An 18,268-nucleotide genomic window follows, 5' to 3' on the forward strand; every position below is an offset into this window, starting at 1 on the left:
GGCTGATAGGATTAACGCGCCCGCCTGGTTGCGAGCTGCGCATTACGTCACAGATCGAGAGACACGGCAAATTGTTGTCGCCTACGTCCAATCAAGGAACTTTTTGGTCCATGTTGTTCTGAATGATAACGGATCATCTCATCATGCAGTCTCAGTTGAATTTTGGTCGTCGTGACGAGGCCTGTCGGCAAGTGCTCCGAGACGCAAGCGGCTCGTTGTGGATTATAGCAAATCCGGGCAGTCCAGAACGCCACAGCCGTTGCTGTGCCACACCTTGGCATCTCACAGGTCCTGGCTTCTGTGTTCATCGGAGTTCGCCATCTGTACTTCGAGCATATATCATGCGAAAATATCTGCCTATTAGCTGGCGTAGCGCGGGCAGGCATGCGAGGCTGTAGCGTCGGGCTGCAGCCTGCCCGGGTGAAATAATCACCTTTTTGTGGCATACAAGTTTCTCACGGTTTCTTTTCATCTGAGAACGAAGCATTCAGTAAGCTCAGGTTGCATGTTTGAGAAAGCAGGAAGAGGTTTCCACCAACATGTTCCTCCACGAACTACCCGCTGTGCTAGGGGGGGGGGGGGGGGGGGGACATCATCACAGAAGCAGCGTCCGAGATGGAGCTTTATGACATTTGTCGTTTTCGAGAAGTCAACAGTAAGTTCGACCATCCTCGAAACAAGTCATCAGCTCATGACCTAGGGTTCTTTGAGGGAGTGGCGACAAAAGCGATTGCCGACAATTGGATCTACAATAAACTCACGACCCAGAATGCGCAGGACATGCCGGATCAATTCAGAAAACGTATCATCAAGTTATTCATCGGAGACCAGGATCGTGGAGTGAATGGTCTCCGTCGACTGATTCATGAAGTTGCTCAGTATCTAAGCGACTACATGGCCAGTCGAACGAAAGAGCAATGGCTTGAAGTACTGCTAGACGGACTCAATCGATGCAAGCTCTGCAACAGTCTTGGGGAACCCATAGAGACAGGTAGATATATTTGGCATGCAGAATGGAGGGATTCGCGACTCGATTGGCACCGCGAGGACCCTGAGAAACACCGCTTATAAATTCGCATGACCAGCTTTATGTTTGCTGTGCTTGCGGAAGACGAAGAGCTACAAGACAAGATACTTTCTGATGGCATTCCAATAAACGACGTCTGCTACTACCTGTACAGCCCGCTGGGGATGGCAAGTCGACTTGGACTCCGCCATACAGTCTCAAAGTTACTTGACGCAGGCGCCGAGTATCGGAGCGACAGAGATGTGGAGCCAAATTTCGTACCACATCCCCTATTGTGCGCCATCGAGTCCAATCACGCTGACATTGTCAAATTGCTCCTCGAGGCCGCCGATGACGACGACGAGGATGATTACAGCTTGCGTGATGCGGCTAGTATAGCGGCCAAGAACAACAATCGCGAGATACTTGAGCACATTTTAGCCGTCAATCCGCGGATGGGTGCAGTGGAGTCTATCAAAGCTGCTGCGGCTCTTAACGGCTGGGACGATATGTTGAAACGCCTCCTCGTACGCGACACATACTGGCTAAATGAGTTCTGGTCAAATGACAACATCGGAGCGCCTATAGTGTATGCCGCGGAAGGGGGGAACTTGAGTACATGTCAGCTCATACAGTCCAAGGCCCTTCTAAACGATTGCGACAGAAGGCGAAATACGGGAAACCTGTTGCGGGCTGCGGCGTCTGGCGGTAACGTGGAGGTACTCGAATTTGTCCTGCACGAGCAACTGGACGACACTTGCCCGGACCATCTTCCCGTGGTTGCAGCAATGAAGGGCCATGTTGAAATGCTCAATTATCTCCTCGATAATGGCTATCACCTGAAGCGGAAAAAGTCGGGAGAGTTAATCCGATACGCTCTCTTTGCTGGAATATACAGCCAACACTGTGGCGCTGTGGAATTACTGGTACAACGACTCAAGATGGACCTGAACATCGAGCATATAAAAGAGGGGGACAAACTCGTTGTGCCGCTTATTGCAGCTGTTGATTCGGGCAACAGTGACATGGTACGCTTGTTGATACGATTGGGTGCATGGACAGAGAGAACCAAGTGGTCTTCCACTGGCTTCTCAATAAAGGAACGAAGGTACCGTCATGATATCCTAGGAAGATTTAATCCGCAAAGGTTGAAACTCTCGCGCAGATATTCGAGGTGGGAGTATAGCGTTCGCCAGAGACACGTAGACGAGGCTCTTCGAGTGATTCGAGAACATGAAAGTGCAGCGTAAGCTATTCAAATATGCAGTTGTCTGCCATACCAGTATTACAAAATCATGACACCCGGAATCACTCTTTTCCGAGGACATATATCTTGGATCAACACCATGGAAAAGAGAATTCCGTGTTTGACGAGAAGAAAGCATCAAAAATTCTAGCACTTCCCGAACCAAATCATGCATGAACCGCGACCTACACTTCTTCAAGACTCCCCACCATGCCTATACCCACCCACTCTCTTCCTCAACGCCCCCAGCAACACCGTCAAACCGCCCCCATTCCCACCCTCCATCTTCTTCATCTGCACCCCAGCCTCACCCCTAGCCCGTTCCATCCTCTGCTGCCTACCCAACTCCCGCCAAACCGCCTGCGTGATCTTTCCCTTCTCCTTCTGACCAATCCCATCCTCCGCCTTATTGAACGCCGCGGGAATCATATCGCCATGTTCACGACCTGCATGTTGCGGACTGAGGGCGGGTTTGCGAGCGGCGTCAATGGTCGGAGTGCCGTGGGAGTTGGAGCGTCGGCGGTCGTGGGTTGCGATGTATTGGATGAAGGCGTTGACGTCTGGAGCAGGGACACGGCAAGGGCTCGTAGCGGCTCTGTTACCGCGCTTGGGGCCTGAGTCGGGATCTGTCGAGATGCTCTTGCCCTTGAGTTCGCGGTTGTGGGAGCTTGATGTGGATTTTTTGGAGGGGGCAGTTTTGCTGGCGGCTTGGGACTTTTTGCTTAGGGTTGGTAGTGATTTTGTGACCAGGGATTCTTTTCTGACTTCGAGGCGAAGAGGTTTTGGAGTTGTTGGGTGAGCTTTTCGTGTGGAAAGATGACTGGTGCTAGTGTCACTTGATAGTGGAGGCATATTTGTGAGACTGAGGTATTATGTTGATGTAGCAAGATTATGATAGAGATTAGATTTTCTTATGAAGAGGCACAACAGCGTTCTTTCTGACTTGTGGAATATGAATGCGAAAATGAAAAAGACTATTTTGGCTTGTGGAGTAATTTGGTCGGGACCCCGACTTCATCAAGGTCCCGTTCTTGCGGCTTCTCAAATTAGACAACATTAGTGCCTGATATCGAAATTGCCCCAAACAATGTAGTCGGAGCGGAGGAAAGGAGCCGTGATTCTAACCAAAGATCATGGGCATGAGATCTGGCCTGTTCAACTGGTAGTGCATCCTAATCATACTAGTAACCGTAAAGATGCGACGCAAGTGCTCAGGCACAACCTAGTCTATACACAATACTGAAAGTTTGGTCTTGCGTAGCAGCGTATGGCGAAATGTGGCATTGCTCATAGCCCACTCAGTCGACAAAAGAGGTTGTGGTTGTGAGAACAGACCGCCTTCTTAGCGTACTCCTGGGTCGCGATATTTAAAGTTCGTCACCTTAAAAAATGTAGCTAGACCCGTTGAGTTTATGCTCTATTCCTCACTGCAAGGAGGACACCAGAGGTAATGCAGGGGAATGCGCGCGGGGGTCGATGAAAGTGTGAAATAGTGGTATTGTCCTAAAAGTCCGAAGCGCCAACCCAATGCAAACAAATCTTATACACCCTCATGTGAACCACCAGTGCTGCTCACTTTCGTGCATCGACAATGGCTTGTGTTGTTGCGCCCGGCACATTTCCTCCAGACAGTTGTTGCGGTCGCCTCATTGGCTCTTCGGGTACGATGACATCTTCGAACTCGTCTTGAGAGATGGCGTTGATGGTGTAAGTGTCTACGAAATGTAAGACGGTGCATATGAACAAGGTTCCGGAAGCATACAGATGCCAATCACCAGACTGCAGATAGCAAACCCGGTGATGGTGTTCTTCACCAGGTACGGTGCACGAGCTCGCAGCAGCGCCGGCGAGGCCCGCATGCGTTCGTCATAGTAGGTCGATTGGAAGGGTTTGCTGTTGCCGTCAGCACCTCACTCTATCCTCATTATAACCAGGAGACTCACTATCCCATGGTGGCGTGCTGAGAGTGGCAGTCTTGCGGAGAGGGAACATGCGTCTCGCCGCGGCGATGGGCCATTCCACTTTCGGATGACTAAGCAGGCCCTAGCGCAGCGCGGAACGTTCACCTGCGTCCCTCAGGTCTCACTGACCTCATCCAGCAGCTGCGACAAGACAATCAACACACTCCGGCGCGTTTCTTTCCCTTCTCCACACTCCTTCGCCTACATTAGTTATTAGCATTGCGGGGGATGGGAAAGCGTATATCAACTGCAACTGTGCTTTGTCGCGCCATCACTTTGACTGCGGCGCGCGCGTGAACAAGCGACACCACCCCTCGGCCTTTCTGAAAGGAACAAAGCTCGTCGCCCGTGACCTTTGCACCCACTCACCACCATGAGTGCCCAGACGATACAGCAGTTGGAGTCAGCACGGTCGCTCGCGTTAGGCGACGGTAGATACTATCCTACCATCATACCAGGCGTGCTCCCTATTATCGGCTACAGTGCAGACAATCAGGCGGTTGACATACAGCGCTGGGGCGCCGACTTCATAGCTGAGGCTTTTGCTTCTCCCACGTGGCCTCAGGACGCAAAGGAGACCAGCGCGTCCTCGGTGCTCGCGACGTTGAAGGACTATCTGGAGCATGTTGACGACAAGAGCGTGACCAAAAGCGTTGTACAGGCGGCTGCGAGCATATACCCGCTGGTATACCGACATGTGTAAGTGAACCCTCGAGTATCAGATAGAAACCTCCCCTATGATGAGTGCGGTTTTGCAAGGCTCAGCTCCCTGCCGCCCCTGCGTTTGCTTCAGAGCAGCTTTTATCGAACTCTCCCTCATACTTCTTGTGCCTCAGTGTCTCGAACCCGAACGATGCCCAAGACTGGCAGCTCATGTCAGCGATCAAATCGAGCATCCTGCGACGAATGGACAGCGCCACGCCAGGCGTACGAATATGCTGCATCAAGTTCCTGCAACAAGCCGTCCTCGTGCAGACACCAGGCGTCGTGGACCCAAGGGTACGTACGGTGTGCCATAGTGCTGGGAAATCATGCTCATCATGCACAGAGACCCGATGGCGGCGACATCTCCCTTGCCCTCGTTTCCCGCGACCACCCCGTTATACCGTATGCGAGCCTCGAAGCAGAAGGGCTCGGACTCCTCGATCGATTGCTGGATATCATACATGGAGATCACAGGTCAGATAAGCCATTTGATCAGAAATTGGCAGTGCTGACAGGATACAGCGACGGGCTAGTTGTAACGGCAACTCTGAACAGTCTGGGCATACTGATGCATCGTCGTCCAATTGCTGCAAACAAGATATTGAACAGCGTGCTCAACTTCAACGCTCTGAAGCTTGCCAATGCCCCCATGACACCCAAAAACAAAGTCATCATCAAGTCAATAGAACGTACAACACGAGCTTTGCTTGTGAATATCATGAAGAGGTGCGTTGACACTTTATGCTGGTCTCTGACCTGGCTAAACAATCATCTAGGCACCCTGAGAATCAGGTCAATGGGCGGATCCAACAGTATCTGGAGCGCATGCACCGAACGCGCATCGAGATCTTTGATGAGTCTCGCAAGCGACCAGCACCTAGTGGACCGAACGATGGGCTTGAGCAAGCCAAGAGGCAGCGAGTCACTGTGGAGGCTTCTACCAAAGCGCCCTCTGTTCCGCCTCTGCCGGCTGGCGAGGTCAGCTGGCGTCAATTGTACACGCTCAACCCTGAAGGCAAAAGCACTGTGAACTTTGATGTGCAAATGTTCAAGGACCCGGAACAATTGCTGAGGATCGTCGTACCTGTCTTGCAATCTGTCGATGCACAGAAACTCGATCATGCTATCAATGTACGTGATACCTCTTTTCGGACCCTGTTGGGATCTGCAGTAGCCGCCCGCGTCCCGACGGCACGCCAAGTCACGTGGGGCGACAGGGGTCCGCATGAATCTCAGATATGGGTAGGCTAACATGTCGTCACAGATTGTCCGCTCTCGTTATCTCAGCCTCAGTCAAGCTGCAACCAAGCAAGCGGCTGCCAAATTAGCGGCAGCTCCTGCTGCTGAAGACGAGGAGGAATACGAACCCGACTTCGAGCCTGAAGACGCCGAACAAATAGTCAATAGGCTTGACGGCTATCCTGCAACTGATGTACCTCAGTCAGGACCTGGAACAGCACTCGCACCCTATAAACTTCCAGAGGCGCCGCCGCTGTCGGAACAGGAAGTGCAGAAGTATGGCGACCAAACCGTCTATCGGGCATTTGGTATGCTTGCGAGTGTTGACGAAACTCAGAAGACCAAGGCCAACAAGTCGGGATTCAACCGTCTCGCAGCAACAGACTACGGTCGGGACGCATGGGTCACTATCCTGTCGCGACTAGCTACGCGTGCGAGTGCTGGTCTGGACGATCCTGAAAGTGGTGTGAAGGATGAATACGCTGTCAAAGGGACCAAGGGCAGCACCTCAATCAGCGAAGCAGTAAGGGATGGGATTTACAACTATATCCTTCACGATTGGAAGCGGCGCATCGACGTTGCCATATCGTGGCTCAACGAAGAGTGGTACAATGATAAGGTACTGGCTCAACAAACGACGAAAAATGGAGTGAATGGCCATACTCCGTCCAATAACAACACGAAGCAAGGCAACTACCAACGCTGCGCGCTCCGCATGTTCGACGGCATTTTGGGATTTATCGAGCATACCGACAAGGTCTTGATCCGCTTTTTATCCGAAGTCCCAGAACTCGATCACGATATCCTGTCTCGCCTGAAAATCATGGCAAGGGATCCTGAGCGCATTGACCTGGCGTGTCAGACCCTACAATACTTGTACATGTTCCGGCCACCGGTTCGAAGGATCGTGGTAGACACACTGGCGGAGTTGTGGCAAGAAAACGACCGCGCAAAACCGAGCGCTCGAAAGCTGCTGCTTAGGTGGCGGCCAGAGGTACTGGGTGAGGAGAGGTCAGTCACGCCGGCTATAAAGGCTGAAGGAGACGGACAGATGGCGAGGGATAGTGCTAATGGCTCACTCGAAGTCAAAGCTGCATCATAAAGATCTGGGCGTTTCGACGAATCAATGGGTGTTGGGAGTCTATCGATCAACGGCAATGGTGCCTGGTTTCTTGCACGTATAGTTAAGGCGTCTGAACGAGTGGAAGGAACGTGTATGATATTATAGCCAGCAGAGAGAACAAGCATTGGACACGATCGCTATCCAATACACAGACTACGAACTCCAAACCTTTCGATCATCTGACCTAACACATCTTAAGACCCACAATATCACCTCCCTCTCAACCCTCTCTCAAACCCCCCATACAAAATCCCCTCCACCCCGGCAACAAAGTCAACCCACTTCTCATCGTTCCAAGGATAAAAATTCCCATTGACAAACACCACAACGCCCTCCTCCCCATCCACCCAATACTCCGTATTCGCAGCCCCATACCAATACACACTCCCCCTGCTCCTCCCCTTCCTCCCGTCCTGAAGTACCCTATCCGCCCCCTGCACACCGCACCCCAGCCCGAAACTGCCCTGCGGGTCCATGTGCGCAGATTGTATCCACGCGGGGAGAATGATAGGCGACGCACCCGACGCCATGACGTTACGAGAATCGTGTCTCAGCAGCTCTGAGAGTTGCGGAGTGGAGATTTCACGGATGGAGGAAGGGGAGAGTACGCGATGCGCACTCACGGGGTCTAGGTCTACGCCCGCGTTCTCCGGGAGCAGGATGGTTAGCAGGCGCGCGTAGTCGTGCGCGCTGGAGACGAGGCCTGTACCCAGGCGAGCCGTGTGGTACGTCCCCGTGGGAAACGCGTCGGGGTGGATGGTGGTCTGGGGATGGGGCGGGTCGAGGGCTGTGTACGCATCGCCCGAGCGCAGCACGCGCGGCCAGAATTTTCCCTCGTTGGAGGGGTGGGAGAGAGATGTGCCGCCAAAGGCGGGCTCGAAGCCCATACTCCCCAGTCCTAGCGGGGTGAAGATGGTGGTTTGCAGATGGTGGGCTAGACGTGTGTGTGTGAGGCGTTCGATGAGCACGGCGAGCCAGTCCAGGCCCTGGCCGTAGGTGGTTTTCGTGCCGGGCTGGTATAATAAGGGAGAAGCGAGGAGTGTGCCGTACGTGTCGGCGGCTTCGTTTGTGGTGGGCCAGTCGATGGAGGGCTGGGATTGGAAGTATTCGAAGAGGAGAGTGTCCATGTATGTGTGACCGCCGCCGTAGGTGTGGTTCATTAACATGCGGGGCGTTATGTGGCCGACTCTGTCTTCCAAGTGCCATGATTTGGTTCCGCTGGCGTCGGTGGTGAAGCCAGTGAGGACTTTTTTGGCGGCAAGTTCAGGGAGGTGGGTTGGGATGATGGATGGGTCGTCGAGGGAGCTTACGCCGCGCTCGACGAGTTGAAGGAATGCGATTGCGCCGACGAGTTTGGTGAGGGATTGGATTATGCTGATGGATTGGGCGTTCGGAGTGGTGGAATTACTGGAGCCGTGGGAGAAGAGAGTATTGGCTTTGGCGTCGAGGATGTGCAGGACTGCGCCTGGGATGGTAGGTGAAGTGCCGGTTGTGGCATTGTCGATGTAAGTTCGGAGGGCTGAGGCAGCCTCTGTTGATATTGAAGGAACCATTCTTTCCTTTCACCACACTTTGCGGACTGAAAAGCTGTGATTGAAGCTGTCAACGATATAGGGGAGAGAATGTCATATTGTATACATCGTGAGCATTTCCCCGAAGACTCTTGGATGATGTGGCACAGCTGAAGCTAACGTCGAGTTGCTGACATTGCATCCATGTTGAAGGATTCGACCAGCTTTGGGTTCAACCATTCGTTATGCACGCGATACGAAGTTGGAAGGTTACCTGTGTTGATGGCGTGTCGCAAGGGTAGTTGTGGAGACACAGCTTACCAAAGACCAATGACTGTGTACTTGGGGCGTAATATCCACCCTCAGCACTTGAGCAAGAGTAATACACTAGTGGTGATGGCCATGCTGACTATTCCTGCATAACTTAGTAAGCATTTGAATTGGATCGGGCTGACGGTTTTGTGTTGCACAGAAAGCGGCAACGAAGTCCTGTTTATCCTGCGCTATAGATGCTACGAGCAAATCCTGGTGTGCCATAGAGCTAAGACGTCGTGGGCTCTCTGTCGCAGTCCCTACGACTTGGTCCACGGCAGTCCCAACTTCTTCATCTCGACAGCCAACTGCAGAATGTAGTCGATACTCTCACACTGCGTCTTCGCCTTGTGCACATTATCCCCCCAAACATATCTATCCCATCATTAGCACACCCAAGTCACCTGCCACTCAACTGCCCACATAATACTCACATGCCATGCCTCCTCACCAATATCGCATAACTATCCGGCCACCTCTCCATCGCGGCCTCCAAGCTCTCCCTCAAATCCTCCTCGTGCGCCGTGTTCTCGATAATCGGTATGCGCAGGCGGTCGTAGTAGCCGAGATTGCCCTGTTTCCCACGCCCCTTGGGAATGCCTTTGATCTGCTCGATTTCCTCGATTTCGAAACACGCTTCAGTTCCGAGGTCGCGCTCGACGAGGAGGGTCACGAGCACGGCCCATTGGGAGTGCGTGTGGATGCAGCAGCCGGCGCCGCGCTCAAAGGCGGCCATGAAGAGGGGCGTGCAGGCGGAGGGTTTGAGGACCTGATGTCGGATAAGCATGCTATTACGAAGCCAGAGAGAGAATCTAAAGTACTTGTGGCCTTCGCAGATACTCCTTGCTCTCAAAGTCCATGACAAACATGTCCGTCGGCTTCATGAGCTCCTTCTGCACGCCGCTGGGCGCGATGTAGATCTTGTCTTCATGGCGGATACTCGTGCCTCCGCCGGTTCCCGTCACCTGGCGAGATGTCTCATGTTAGTCCTGGTTTCTTTGTCTATCTCTTCATCGTGCGACGTCCGCCGGGAGGGTTGCTCGTACCCAGCCCAGGGTGTAGAACTTTGCGCAGAGCGTGCAAATGTGGTTTGCGGGGTGGTTCGGGTCGTCCGAGTGCACAAGTGCCTCGACATCTTGTGCCGTGGTGGACATTGCGTGTATATTGAGAAATCGAGTGAATGTTTGTTTGAGAAGTTTGAGGTTCAGTAAGTTAGAATTTCACGAGCCAAATGACGACAGCCGCTCGAGCTTCACCCCACCCCACGTGGCACGGGCTCCCCAAACCCCACCATGCGTGACTCTAGTCAGGCACCAAGCAAAGCTTTATCTAGTTTCGTGCTGCAAGTGTTAAGAAGATTTGGTATCATTCTGGTCTATATTCAAAGAAAGCAGGCCATGTTGCAGTGCGACTGCGCCTAGAGAGGTATCATCGACATCCTTCGTGCTCTGCCATTAACCTCCACCAATCATCGGGTATCATATCTACTGCTTTGTCGCCGTCTCACCGTGCGCAAGAGGAGAGGGCTCATGCTTCTTGCTCTTGTCGAGGTGCAGCGCCTCTTTGACCTTCTCACCGAGGCCCTTGCGGTCGGGAGACTGGCTGTGGCCGCCGTGCTTCTCCTTGTAGACATTGCCCGCTCCACCACGCTGCAAGAAAGTCAGCGATGCGCAATCTTTTGCCTATTCCATTATACGTACGCCTGTATGGAATTCTTCCTGGCCCTCTCGCGCGTTAATCTCAGGCACGAAATCGACTGAGCGGCGGCCAGTGTGCTCTGTCTGCGCGTCTAGTCGTGGAGATTTGCCCATGTTGCCAGCGCCTCCACGACCTGTAGAGAACTCGCCGTCTACAGACTCGCCCTGAATGCCTTCGCGAACGATGCCTCCATCAGTGTAGACGTGGGTGTCTGGGCCAATGTTGCCCGCGCCTGGGAGCAGTCAGCACGAAGAATTGCGCGATTTGAAGAAGAGGCGCAATTTCACCTCCACGGCCAGTCGAGTGGATAGGTTGAGTGGACATGTCTGGTTGGCTGTGCTGTTTGTAAAAGTAAAGTGTGTATCTCAGATTCTGTGGCCTGATATCGAAGCTGTAGGTGTGTGCTAGGATGGCCAGTAAACGCGACAAGGCGCTCTTATATTTGTTCTTTGCAATCTACCAGCCGTTGCGAGCTCGATATATGACGCAACCGCGTCCCATCACTGTCAAGCCATTGGCGACGCGGGATGGACAGAACTTCCGAGTCAAAACCGGACAGTGACCATCACACGGCACCGAATTGTCCAACAAGACGTGAAAGCCAAGGAAGAGACCGAACGTGTGGTAGGATGACCCAGCGCATGGTTTATGTCGTTATTGTAGCGATGACGTTATGGGACTTTGAGCCAAAGATAAGGTACGCCGAAGGCCGAGAACATGGATTGATTCGCTGGAGCCTGGGTTACAAGGTCGTTTATCCCGCTCCTGGACAGGCGAATGTAAGCGACGTCTCCGATTGTGTTGCGTTGGATCTGCACAGAGGGCGTGATCGTGTTGCAGGCTTTGGCGAAGCACGAGGATGTCTGGGATTTTGCGCAGGAACAGTTCAAGGAAGTCAAGATTCAAGGCAGTCAAGGGTCCAACTACGTCATCTTCTTTGCGAGCATCACCTGATTTAATCAATGGCTTCAAGACGTGTTCTGAAAATTGACATGTAGCTAGAAGCTAGCAAAAGACTTGTATATACTTAGCAGCATGCTGCAGGCAACAGTGCAGTGTGCAGCCTACTTAATGGTGTATCCACGCTTGAAAGCCTTGTCTTAGTTTTGCTAAGCCTTGTCAACTTCCCGGAGGTGAGTTCTTGCTTCTGTATATCAAGAACCTGAGTGCGTATCTACTGCATCTCGAGATCCTAAATGTACGTAGAACTCTTAACGGGGCCGAATTTCGGATTAAATACAACCTTGTTGTACAAGATATTGCGATGTTGTAAGTCTTAGGCGCAGCGTCGAGCGATCTACCTCTGGTTCGTAACGATCTATCTCTGAACTAAGTTTCCATTTCTAGAGTATGGTAACAGGTATTCTAATTGGCTAGGTATGTAATGGTGTTGGGAGTGAGAGCAAGACATATCTTTCGAAGAAAATATTCGGCGAGTGAAACTAGATATTATACGCAAGAAACCCGAGGAGCTATAGCTCGAAGTAAGCATTCTCCTACTGTAATTGGTGTCCATGTTAATAACGTCCCGGTAGGGTGTTTTGGAGCTACCCCTGTCACTTTCGCTCGTATGTGCCACGAGAGTGTACCCCATACTCCTTGATTTACGAAAGAAAGGAAGCCATCCACACTTTCAAAGACTACAAGCTTGAATACTACATACGAAAACCTTCGAGTCTTTCCCTGAGGTATTATCCGCGATGCAGCCTTGAGATGATTGCAAGGCAGAGTTTCGTACTCAGGCATACTTCCCTCGAGCTCACCGGTCGATGATCTCTGCTTTGCCTGCGATCTGGACCGCCCTATGCTGCGCCTCGCCTCGTAATTCGAAGCTGACATATCACTCTGCCGGCCTCCCGATGGTCGCAACGCAACTTCAACCTTATCACAGCAAATCGTCGTGCACTTCAGCTATGGCGGAAGTAGCGGGTACAATCTTCGATGTCATTTCCCTTTCCATCCAAATATTCGACAAGGTATCGAAGTACACAAGTGCCGTCAAAGATGCAAAGACCAAGGCTGAACAAATTCTGGCCGAAATGGAATACCTGGCAGATCTACTTGAAGAGCTGGAATCCATCACTAACAGAGCGTGTGCAGATAATTCTGCGACATCAGCAAAGCGAGGGGTCTACCAGTGTGCCCAGGCCATTGAGATTGTGAAGTTAAAACTTGGTGGAGACAAGCCAGTTTGCGCGAAGCCTTGGGCTAAGCTCAAGAATACGTTCCGACGTCTGATGTTTCCTTTCAAGGAGGCGGATATCAAGTATTGGAAAGATGTGCTAAGTTACATTCAACAACACCTCCAAACTGCACTATTTGCACTGCTGCTGTAATAACCGATTCTGTGCACATGAATGCAGAGTGTGATAAGCTGACTATCATCCTAGTGATCAAGGCGCACTGAATTTGTCAGTTTTACAAGCACAAATTAGTGGAGTATCGTCGTCACTTCATGAAAGAATTCACGGTATCGACGAGCACATACGGAGATTGCTGGAATTTGTCGATCATTTGAAGCTATCCGGTCACCCGTTTTAAGAGTCTCGTCTCAAGAGATGGAGAATTGGCGGTACTGCAGCGGACATTACAATTGCAACAGCAGGTTCGGGTATTCCATGAATTGCGAACACCGCCGTCAAGAATCATGCACGAACAAACTATTAATACAGGCGCCCCGACTGCAAACACCTGCACGTGCTACGGGAAACACACGATCAAACGCGTCCTCAAGCGGCCATTCTTCTGGACACAAGCCACATTCCATACTCATAACCGCGGTTGCCCATTTTGGTCAGCGGAAGGTCTCAGGACGAGTATCACTTTTGGGCTTATCTTGTGCTACTTCGCGCTTGGGATGCAATGGCGCATGCTCTTGACACTATCGATTGGAACTCGACCTATCTCAATCCTGCCAGGTCTCAAATGCTATCGAGCAGTAAAGGCTTCTTCGTCTCCAGCCTTTAGGGCCGTCGATGCGGTCTTTAGCTCGTCTATAGGTGCGCAGACAATTCCAATTCTGTTTGGAGACCTTCGCAAGATTTTCGAGACGCGACGAGCGTCAACCGATGATCGTTTGCCAAACGGTCAGACTTTACTACATGTAAGTTCTCTCCATCAGGCTCTCCCGTGACATAAAAAATCTATCCAGGCAGTGATTAGCTGACTTTTGGGAGTATATGTGTGGTCACATCGGACAGCGAATCTGGGTCATAGACAAGAGTCAACTGCAGCATTGTCGATCTTTGCTCCGGCTTGTTTTTGATTTCGTTAAAGATGTTGCATCAGAGACGGACGATGAGGGGAAGTGAGTAGCGATATGATGATCTCTGCTCTCGATCACGATACTAATACTGTTTCAAAGTACATGTGTCGACTTGTTATTGCGTGCAACTGATCCAGCCGACCACATTTGGAACGCACTGGTCACAGACCTTCTCCAGGCTGGATTGCAGATGACCCCGAACTGTCATCCTGATGGCAAATTCCCGAGTTATGGTTCCTGGGTTGAAATTCCGTTTGCTAGCTTTGCTGAACCTTTCTCACATCATTATGGGCCGGCGGACATTGTGTTGACCAAGTCAGATCATCATCTTAAACAGTACTTGCAGGAAATATCGTACACATCTGCAGGTGATATCACGGCTGGAGAGACGCAAAGGCTCTACAAATTGGCAACTCGGATGGGCTGGGTGGCTGGGTGCGAAATTCTATTCGAAGCAGGCCTGGCATACATGCCCCAGATGATCGAGGAACCACCAAACCGCTTGTCAGTATCTGAACCACTAATACACGATGCTATCGAGTCCCGCAATCCGCAGATGGTATTGTTTTGGCTCCAAGTACGCGATGACGCCAGCACGAACCATTTACCATATATTGGGAACATCGAAACAGCTTTGGTGCACGCCTCGGAAATCTGTCACAATGAAGAAATCGCAGAGATACTCCTGTCGCACTTGGTCAGCCAAAGAAATCGTCTTCAACAGCTTGCGAGCGATTTTGACATCCCTGATGCAGTCTCTTTGAGCGACGATCATCTCCTCGATATTCACGCAGCCTGTGTAGTTTGGTTGCTCATAAGCCGAGGTGTAAAGGTACCTCCGGCGATTCGACCGTTTGGCAGCAGCGTGTACAGCGTTAGGAACATGTACCAAGAGCAGCCACCTGTATACCAGAAGTCCAGAGATCCACTGTGGATTTTCCAGAGATTGTACGACAGCGGCTTTGGACAAATGACAGCCGGAAAATGTTCGCACTGCTTGAAACCAACCTGTCCGCCGCTCGTATTTGCGATGGTCTCTTATAGGAGATTTTATCCGAGTTCCGGACCATTGCCGAGGTTTTTCAAGATTGCTGAATGGTTCCTATCTCATGGAGCGGACATAATGGAGTGCTGGCCAAATTCGAAAACAACGGCGTTGCATTGTATGGCTACCAAAGCTGCAATGCTAAGCTGGGGTGAACCCATGGATCGAATCTCTTCCCAGAGCTTGACGGCTACACTAAGTCACAACTTCAAAGACACCTGCAAATGCAGTTGCAGCACCAGCGGCTGCACCGCTCTTGTATCATTCTGGAAAGCCTCATACCGGTTCCAGACAGGTTACATAGGCTCAGTCTCGGAGCTTCTCGATACGAGTGCTGGTGCAGGAATCAAGCCATCGAGGTTTCAACGAATAGATCGCTGGGAGCTTGAACATGTGGTTCGATGTGTCGAGAAGGCTACTACATCTCTCACATACCATTGGATTGTTGTTCAGTTTATTCGAGTCTTGGTATTCTCACTACTTGGCATCCGTCACACTTGCTGCAATCTTGCCAAGATTGAATTCATTCGTGAACCAGATTTCGAAAAGATGCCATGGCCGTGCTATACGCCGGATGAGACTGAAAAGATACAAGAAGAGGATCGTTTTCGTAAAGGATTGTTGGAGTTCAATGTCAAGATCTTCGAAGGGTCTTATAGTCAACACAAGGGGAGCTTACAAAGCTTCGTAGATAAGTGTTTGTTACCGAGGATGAGTTATGTACTAGGAGGGACTGAGGTAAAACGGAATACGATAGCATAGGCTCTCTTCAAAAATGGTATAAAGTATCAGCACTCGTGTTTGGGTTGGCCGGATCTTCATATAACTCCAATACACAATAACCGCATCTCAAATGCGAGCAGTTCTCGCAAAAATTTTGCCACGAACCGTAAGGCCCATCAAGACATGCGCAGCAATACCAAACCACTTGCCCGGGCCGTACCGATCCAACCCGTTCAATTGAGCCAGCACAGTAGGGGAAGAAAAATCTAAACTCCTCGTTAGCACCTTCTATATTATCAAAAAATCGCCCGAAGTACTCTCTAAAGCAGCTAGTCGGTTGCTGCCACTGATCAAAGATTTCAAGTGCCGGTAGCAAGAAAACTTGCAAACTCGCTCGCCAATTATCGAGAATGGCAAAATTCGTCGACTCGACTAGTAATTCAGGACAACTTCTATAGCAATAGAGACCATGACTGCTACGGCACCATAAGTCTTTGAAAACATTAGCCATGATACGGCTGGTAGTGGACGCCGTACAGCGCAAGAGATGTTGAGTTGCAGCAGCAGACTGTAGGATCTAATCATATATAGCCTATCGTCCTTCAGTGGCACAGGGCGTCAATCCGCCTTGTGCGGGGTATGTGAAAGGCGCAAGGTGCAGCTTTCTTTGTATCTTGCCTTGCTTACATCGCTGCCTGGCGTGGGCGTTTTCGTCGAATATCTATTCGTTGAGGATCTTATCCACGGGACCCCAATAACAGAGTGCCTCAACAATTTGCGCAATAAAATCAACAGTATCTGAGGGCAAGTTGTGTTGATGTAGGCAGTCAAAAGGTCTGAATACATGATCTCCATATGTGCATCACTTAATTATCATCGAGAGCTTCACCTGGACAGAATATTTTCTGAGTTGAGATGTGGCTTGGGGTACTGTATGCTCTACAAAAAAGAAAGAAACTGTTAACACGACCTCGAGGTTCATTGCTTAACCTTCTCCTCAGGCGGCGCACCACCAGTCGTTGGTAGACCCATAAAGATCTTGAAGTAATCGTAGACTGTACACTCATTAGCTTTGTAGTAGCAGCTACCCTGTCACAAGACTTACTCATCCATTGCAGACCAGTCAATGTACCGATCATCACAATTCGAACTGGCAATCCGTTCCAGAGTCCACCGAAGCCAATGTCCTTGTAGATGCGTCCTGTAGCACCTCCAAAGCTCTCACCAGGCTTGCGGGTAGCATTGAGTTTCGAAACCATCACATCAGCCGGGTGACTGACGATTGCGCATAGAATACCAGCCGCGTAACCTCCAGTGAATGACACAGCGGTCTGCGCACCTTTACCGTAGTCGCTCTTCGAGCCCGGGAGGTAGTTGTAGATGGCCTCTACAATAGTCTCAAACGATGCGAACTTCATCATCGTGTACGGAATCTGCCGGCCCCAAAGCGGGTAGAGTCCCTTGTACAAGCCACCAAAGCCTTCGTTAGCAGTGACAGTAGAGATACCATTTAACGTCCCCGTAGCGAATGGAGGAATGGTAGTCTGCATTCGAACCTTGACAGCTTCAAACGGACACAGTCCAATATCCGCAATGAGCTCAGCCGACGCAGATCCCGCCAGATAGATGAAAGTCTTGTACTTCTGCGCATTCTCCTCACCCGCCAGATCTCCATAAAACTTCTTGAAGAACTCGTACCCGCCGTACTTCAAACCACCCTGGACGGAGTAGCCCCAGAACGTCGGACCCCAGCCCGTCATGATGCCACGGAAACCTTCGGCGCGCGCGATCTTGCCCCAGGCTTCGAAGTTGCCTTTGTACATCTTCGAATTCACTTGCCGACGGCATTTGACCAGGTCGAGAGGCGTCACGGCGGTGTGAGTTAGGCCGCAGGCCATGATGCCTCCAAAGGTACATGCTGCGTAGTACTTAGGCGAGTACAACTCGATGTGACCAGCTTTATCCTGGGCCTTGTGGCTCGCCTTTTCAAACTCGGCTGTAGCAGCATCGGCGAGCTTTAGTGCCTGATTCTTCGCATCCTCAGTAGCACTCCAAGCAGGATAGAGCTCATGCCGGGCCGTCCATTTCGACGCGCTGGTGGGTTTGTTGTCCGGAAGGCGCTGTGGTAACGGCGAGCAGCCGGCGAACGCCTGGCTTAGAGTTGCGAGTGTGGGTAGCATGTTTCATGCACCGCTGATAAGCATATGATCTGGTGTGTCGTCTTGGCGCAGTTGATGTTTGGAAACTGACTTCGTCAAACAAGTGTCGCAATGCGCCCTCTCAGGGCGCAAGGAATCTACGAGTCGAATGAATAGGAAATAAACAGTGGAAGTCACAGATTGGGAAGGATCCGAATGCTGGGCGAGGCTTGCAGCTTCCCAAAAACATGATGCTCAGGTGGCCCCACTACGTCACAATCCTACGCCCGGAATTC

General features: G+C 51.2%; 10 protein-coding genes across 10 annotated transcripts; 4 read left to right on the top strand and 6 right to left on the bottom strand.

The window, feature by feature from the left end:
• Positions 1-1,089: 1,089 nt before the first annotated feature.
• SNOG_04523 (hypothetical protein) lies at positions 1,090-1,657 on the top strand (the record flags this gene model as incomplete). Its single annotated transcript, XM_001794886.1, has 2 exons — positions 1,090-1,595; positions 1,642-1,657. The coding sequence occupies 2 exons, from the start codon at positions 1,090-1,092 to the stop codon at positions 1,655-1,657; spliced, it is 522 nt and encodes a 173-aa protein (XP_001794938.1).
• Positions 1,658-2,140: 483 nt separating this feature from the next.
• Positions 2,141-3,104, bottom strand: SNOG_04524 (hypothetical protein; the record flags this gene model as incomplete). The annotated part of the gene is made up of 2 exons (XM_001794887.1): positions 2,141-2,257; positions 2,481-3,104. 2 exons carry the CDS (start codon positions 3,102-3,104, stop codon positions 2,141-2,143), a joined length of 741 nt encoding a protein of 246 aa, XP_001794939.1.
• A 720-nt stretch (positions 3,105-3,824) lies between these two features.
• On the bottom strand, positions 3,825-4,203 carry SNOG_04525 (hypothetical protein; the record flags this gene model as incomplete). Its single annotated transcript, XM_001794888.1, has 3 exons — positions 3,825-3,967; positions 4,015-4,145; positions 4,196-4,203. The coding sequence occupies 3 exons, from the start codon at positions 4,201-4,203 to the stop codon at positions 3,825-3,827; spliced, it is 282 nt and encodes a 93-aa protein (XP_001794940.1).
• A 383-nt stretch (positions 4,204-4,586) lies between these two features.
• Positions 4,587-7,259, top strand: SNOG_04526 (hypothetical protein; the record flags this gene model as incomplete). The annotated part of the gene is made up of 5 exons (XM_001794889.1): positions 4,587-4,912; positions 5,050-5,212; positions 5,262-5,644; positions 5,695-6,049; positions 6,165-7,259. 5 exons carry the CDS (start codon positions 4,587-4,589, stop codon positions 7,257-7,259), a joined length of 2,322 nt encoding a protein of 773 aa, XP_001794941.1.
• A 444-nt stretch (positions 7,260-7,703) lies between these two features.
• SNOG_04527 (hypothetical protein) lies at positions 7,704-8,833 on the bottom strand (the record flags this gene model as incomplete). The annotated part of the gene is made up of 2 exons (XM_001794890.1): positions 7,704-7,714; positions 7,801-8,833. The coding sequence occupies 2 exons, from the start codon at positions 8,831-8,833 to the stop codon at positions 7,704-7,706; spliced, it is 1,044 nt and encodes a 347-aa protein (XP_001794942.1).
• A 362-nt stretch (positions 8,834-9,195) lies between these two features.
• On the bottom strand, positions 9,196-10,290 carry SNOG_04528 (hypothetical protein). Its single transcript, XM_001794891.1, has 4 exons — positions 10,150-10,290; positions 9,925-10,068; positions 9,538-9,872; positions 9,196-9,478 (listed from the first exon to the last, which is right to left on the bottom strand). Exons 1-4 carry the CDS (start codon positions 10,255-10,257, stop codon positions 9,364-9,366), a joined length of 702 nt encoding a protein of 233 aa, XP_001794943.1. The 5' UTR covers positions 10,258-10,290; the 3' UTR covers positions 9,196-9,363.
• Positions 10,291-10,450: 160 nt separating this feature from the next.
• On the bottom strand, positions 10,451-11,191 carry SNOG_04529 (hypothetical protein). Its single transcript, XM_001794892.1, has 3 exons — positions 11,089-11,191; positions 10,804-11,033; positions 10,451-10,752 (listed from the first exon to the last, which is right to left on the bottom strand). Exons 1-3 carry the CDS (start codon positions 11,123-11,125, stop codon positions 10,588-10,590), a joined length of 432 nt encoding a protein of 143 aa, XP_001794944.1. The 5' UTR covers positions 11,126-11,191; the 3' UTR covers positions 10,451-10,587.
• A 275-nt stretch (positions 11,192-11,466) lies between these two features.
• Positions 11,467-11,755, top strand: SNOG_04530 (hypothetical protein; the record flags this gene model as incomplete). The annotated part of the gene is made up of 2 exons (XM_001794893.1): positions 11,467-11,580; positions 11,642-11,755. 2 exons carry the CDS (start codon positions 11,467-11,469, stop codon positions 11,753-11,755), a joined length of 228 nt encoding a protein of 75 aa, XP_001794945.1.
• A 959-nt stretch (positions 11,756-12,714) lies between these two features.
• On the top strand, positions 12,715-15,110 carry SNOG_04531 (hypothetical protein; the record flags this gene model as incomplete). The annotated part of the gene is made up of 5 exons (XM_001794894.1): positions 12,715-13,087; positions 13,474-13,904; positions 13,978-14,108; positions 14,166-15,014; positions 15,044-15,110. The coding sequence occupies 5 exons, from the start codon at positions 12,715-12,717 to the stop codon at positions 15,108-15,110; spliced, it is 1,851 nt and encodes a 616-aa protein (XP_001794946.1).
• A 1,547-nt stretch (positions 15,111-16,657) lies between these two features.
• On the bottom strand, positions 16,658-18,126 carry SNOG_04532 (hypothetical protein). Its single transcript, XM_001794895.1, has 2 exons — positions 16,940-18,126; positions 16,658-16,889 (listed from the first exon to the last, which is right to left on the bottom strand). The coding sequence occupies exons 1-2, from the start codon at positions 18,012-18,014 to the stop codon at positions 16,813-16,815; spliced, it is 1,152 nt and encodes a 383-aa protein (XP_001794947.1). The 5' UTR covers positions 18,015-18,126; the 3' UTR covers positions 16,658-16,812.
• Positions 18,127-18,268: the final 142 nt, after the last annotated feature.

Source organism: Parastagonospora nodorum (genome assembly GCF_000146915.1).
Source record: "Parastagonospora nodorum SN15 chromosome Unknown scaffold_6, whole genome shotgun sequence".
Classification (NCBI taxonomy): Eukaryota; Fungi; Ascomycota; class Dothideomycetes; order Pleosporales; family Phaeosphaeriaceae; genus Parastagonospora; species Parastagonospora nodorum.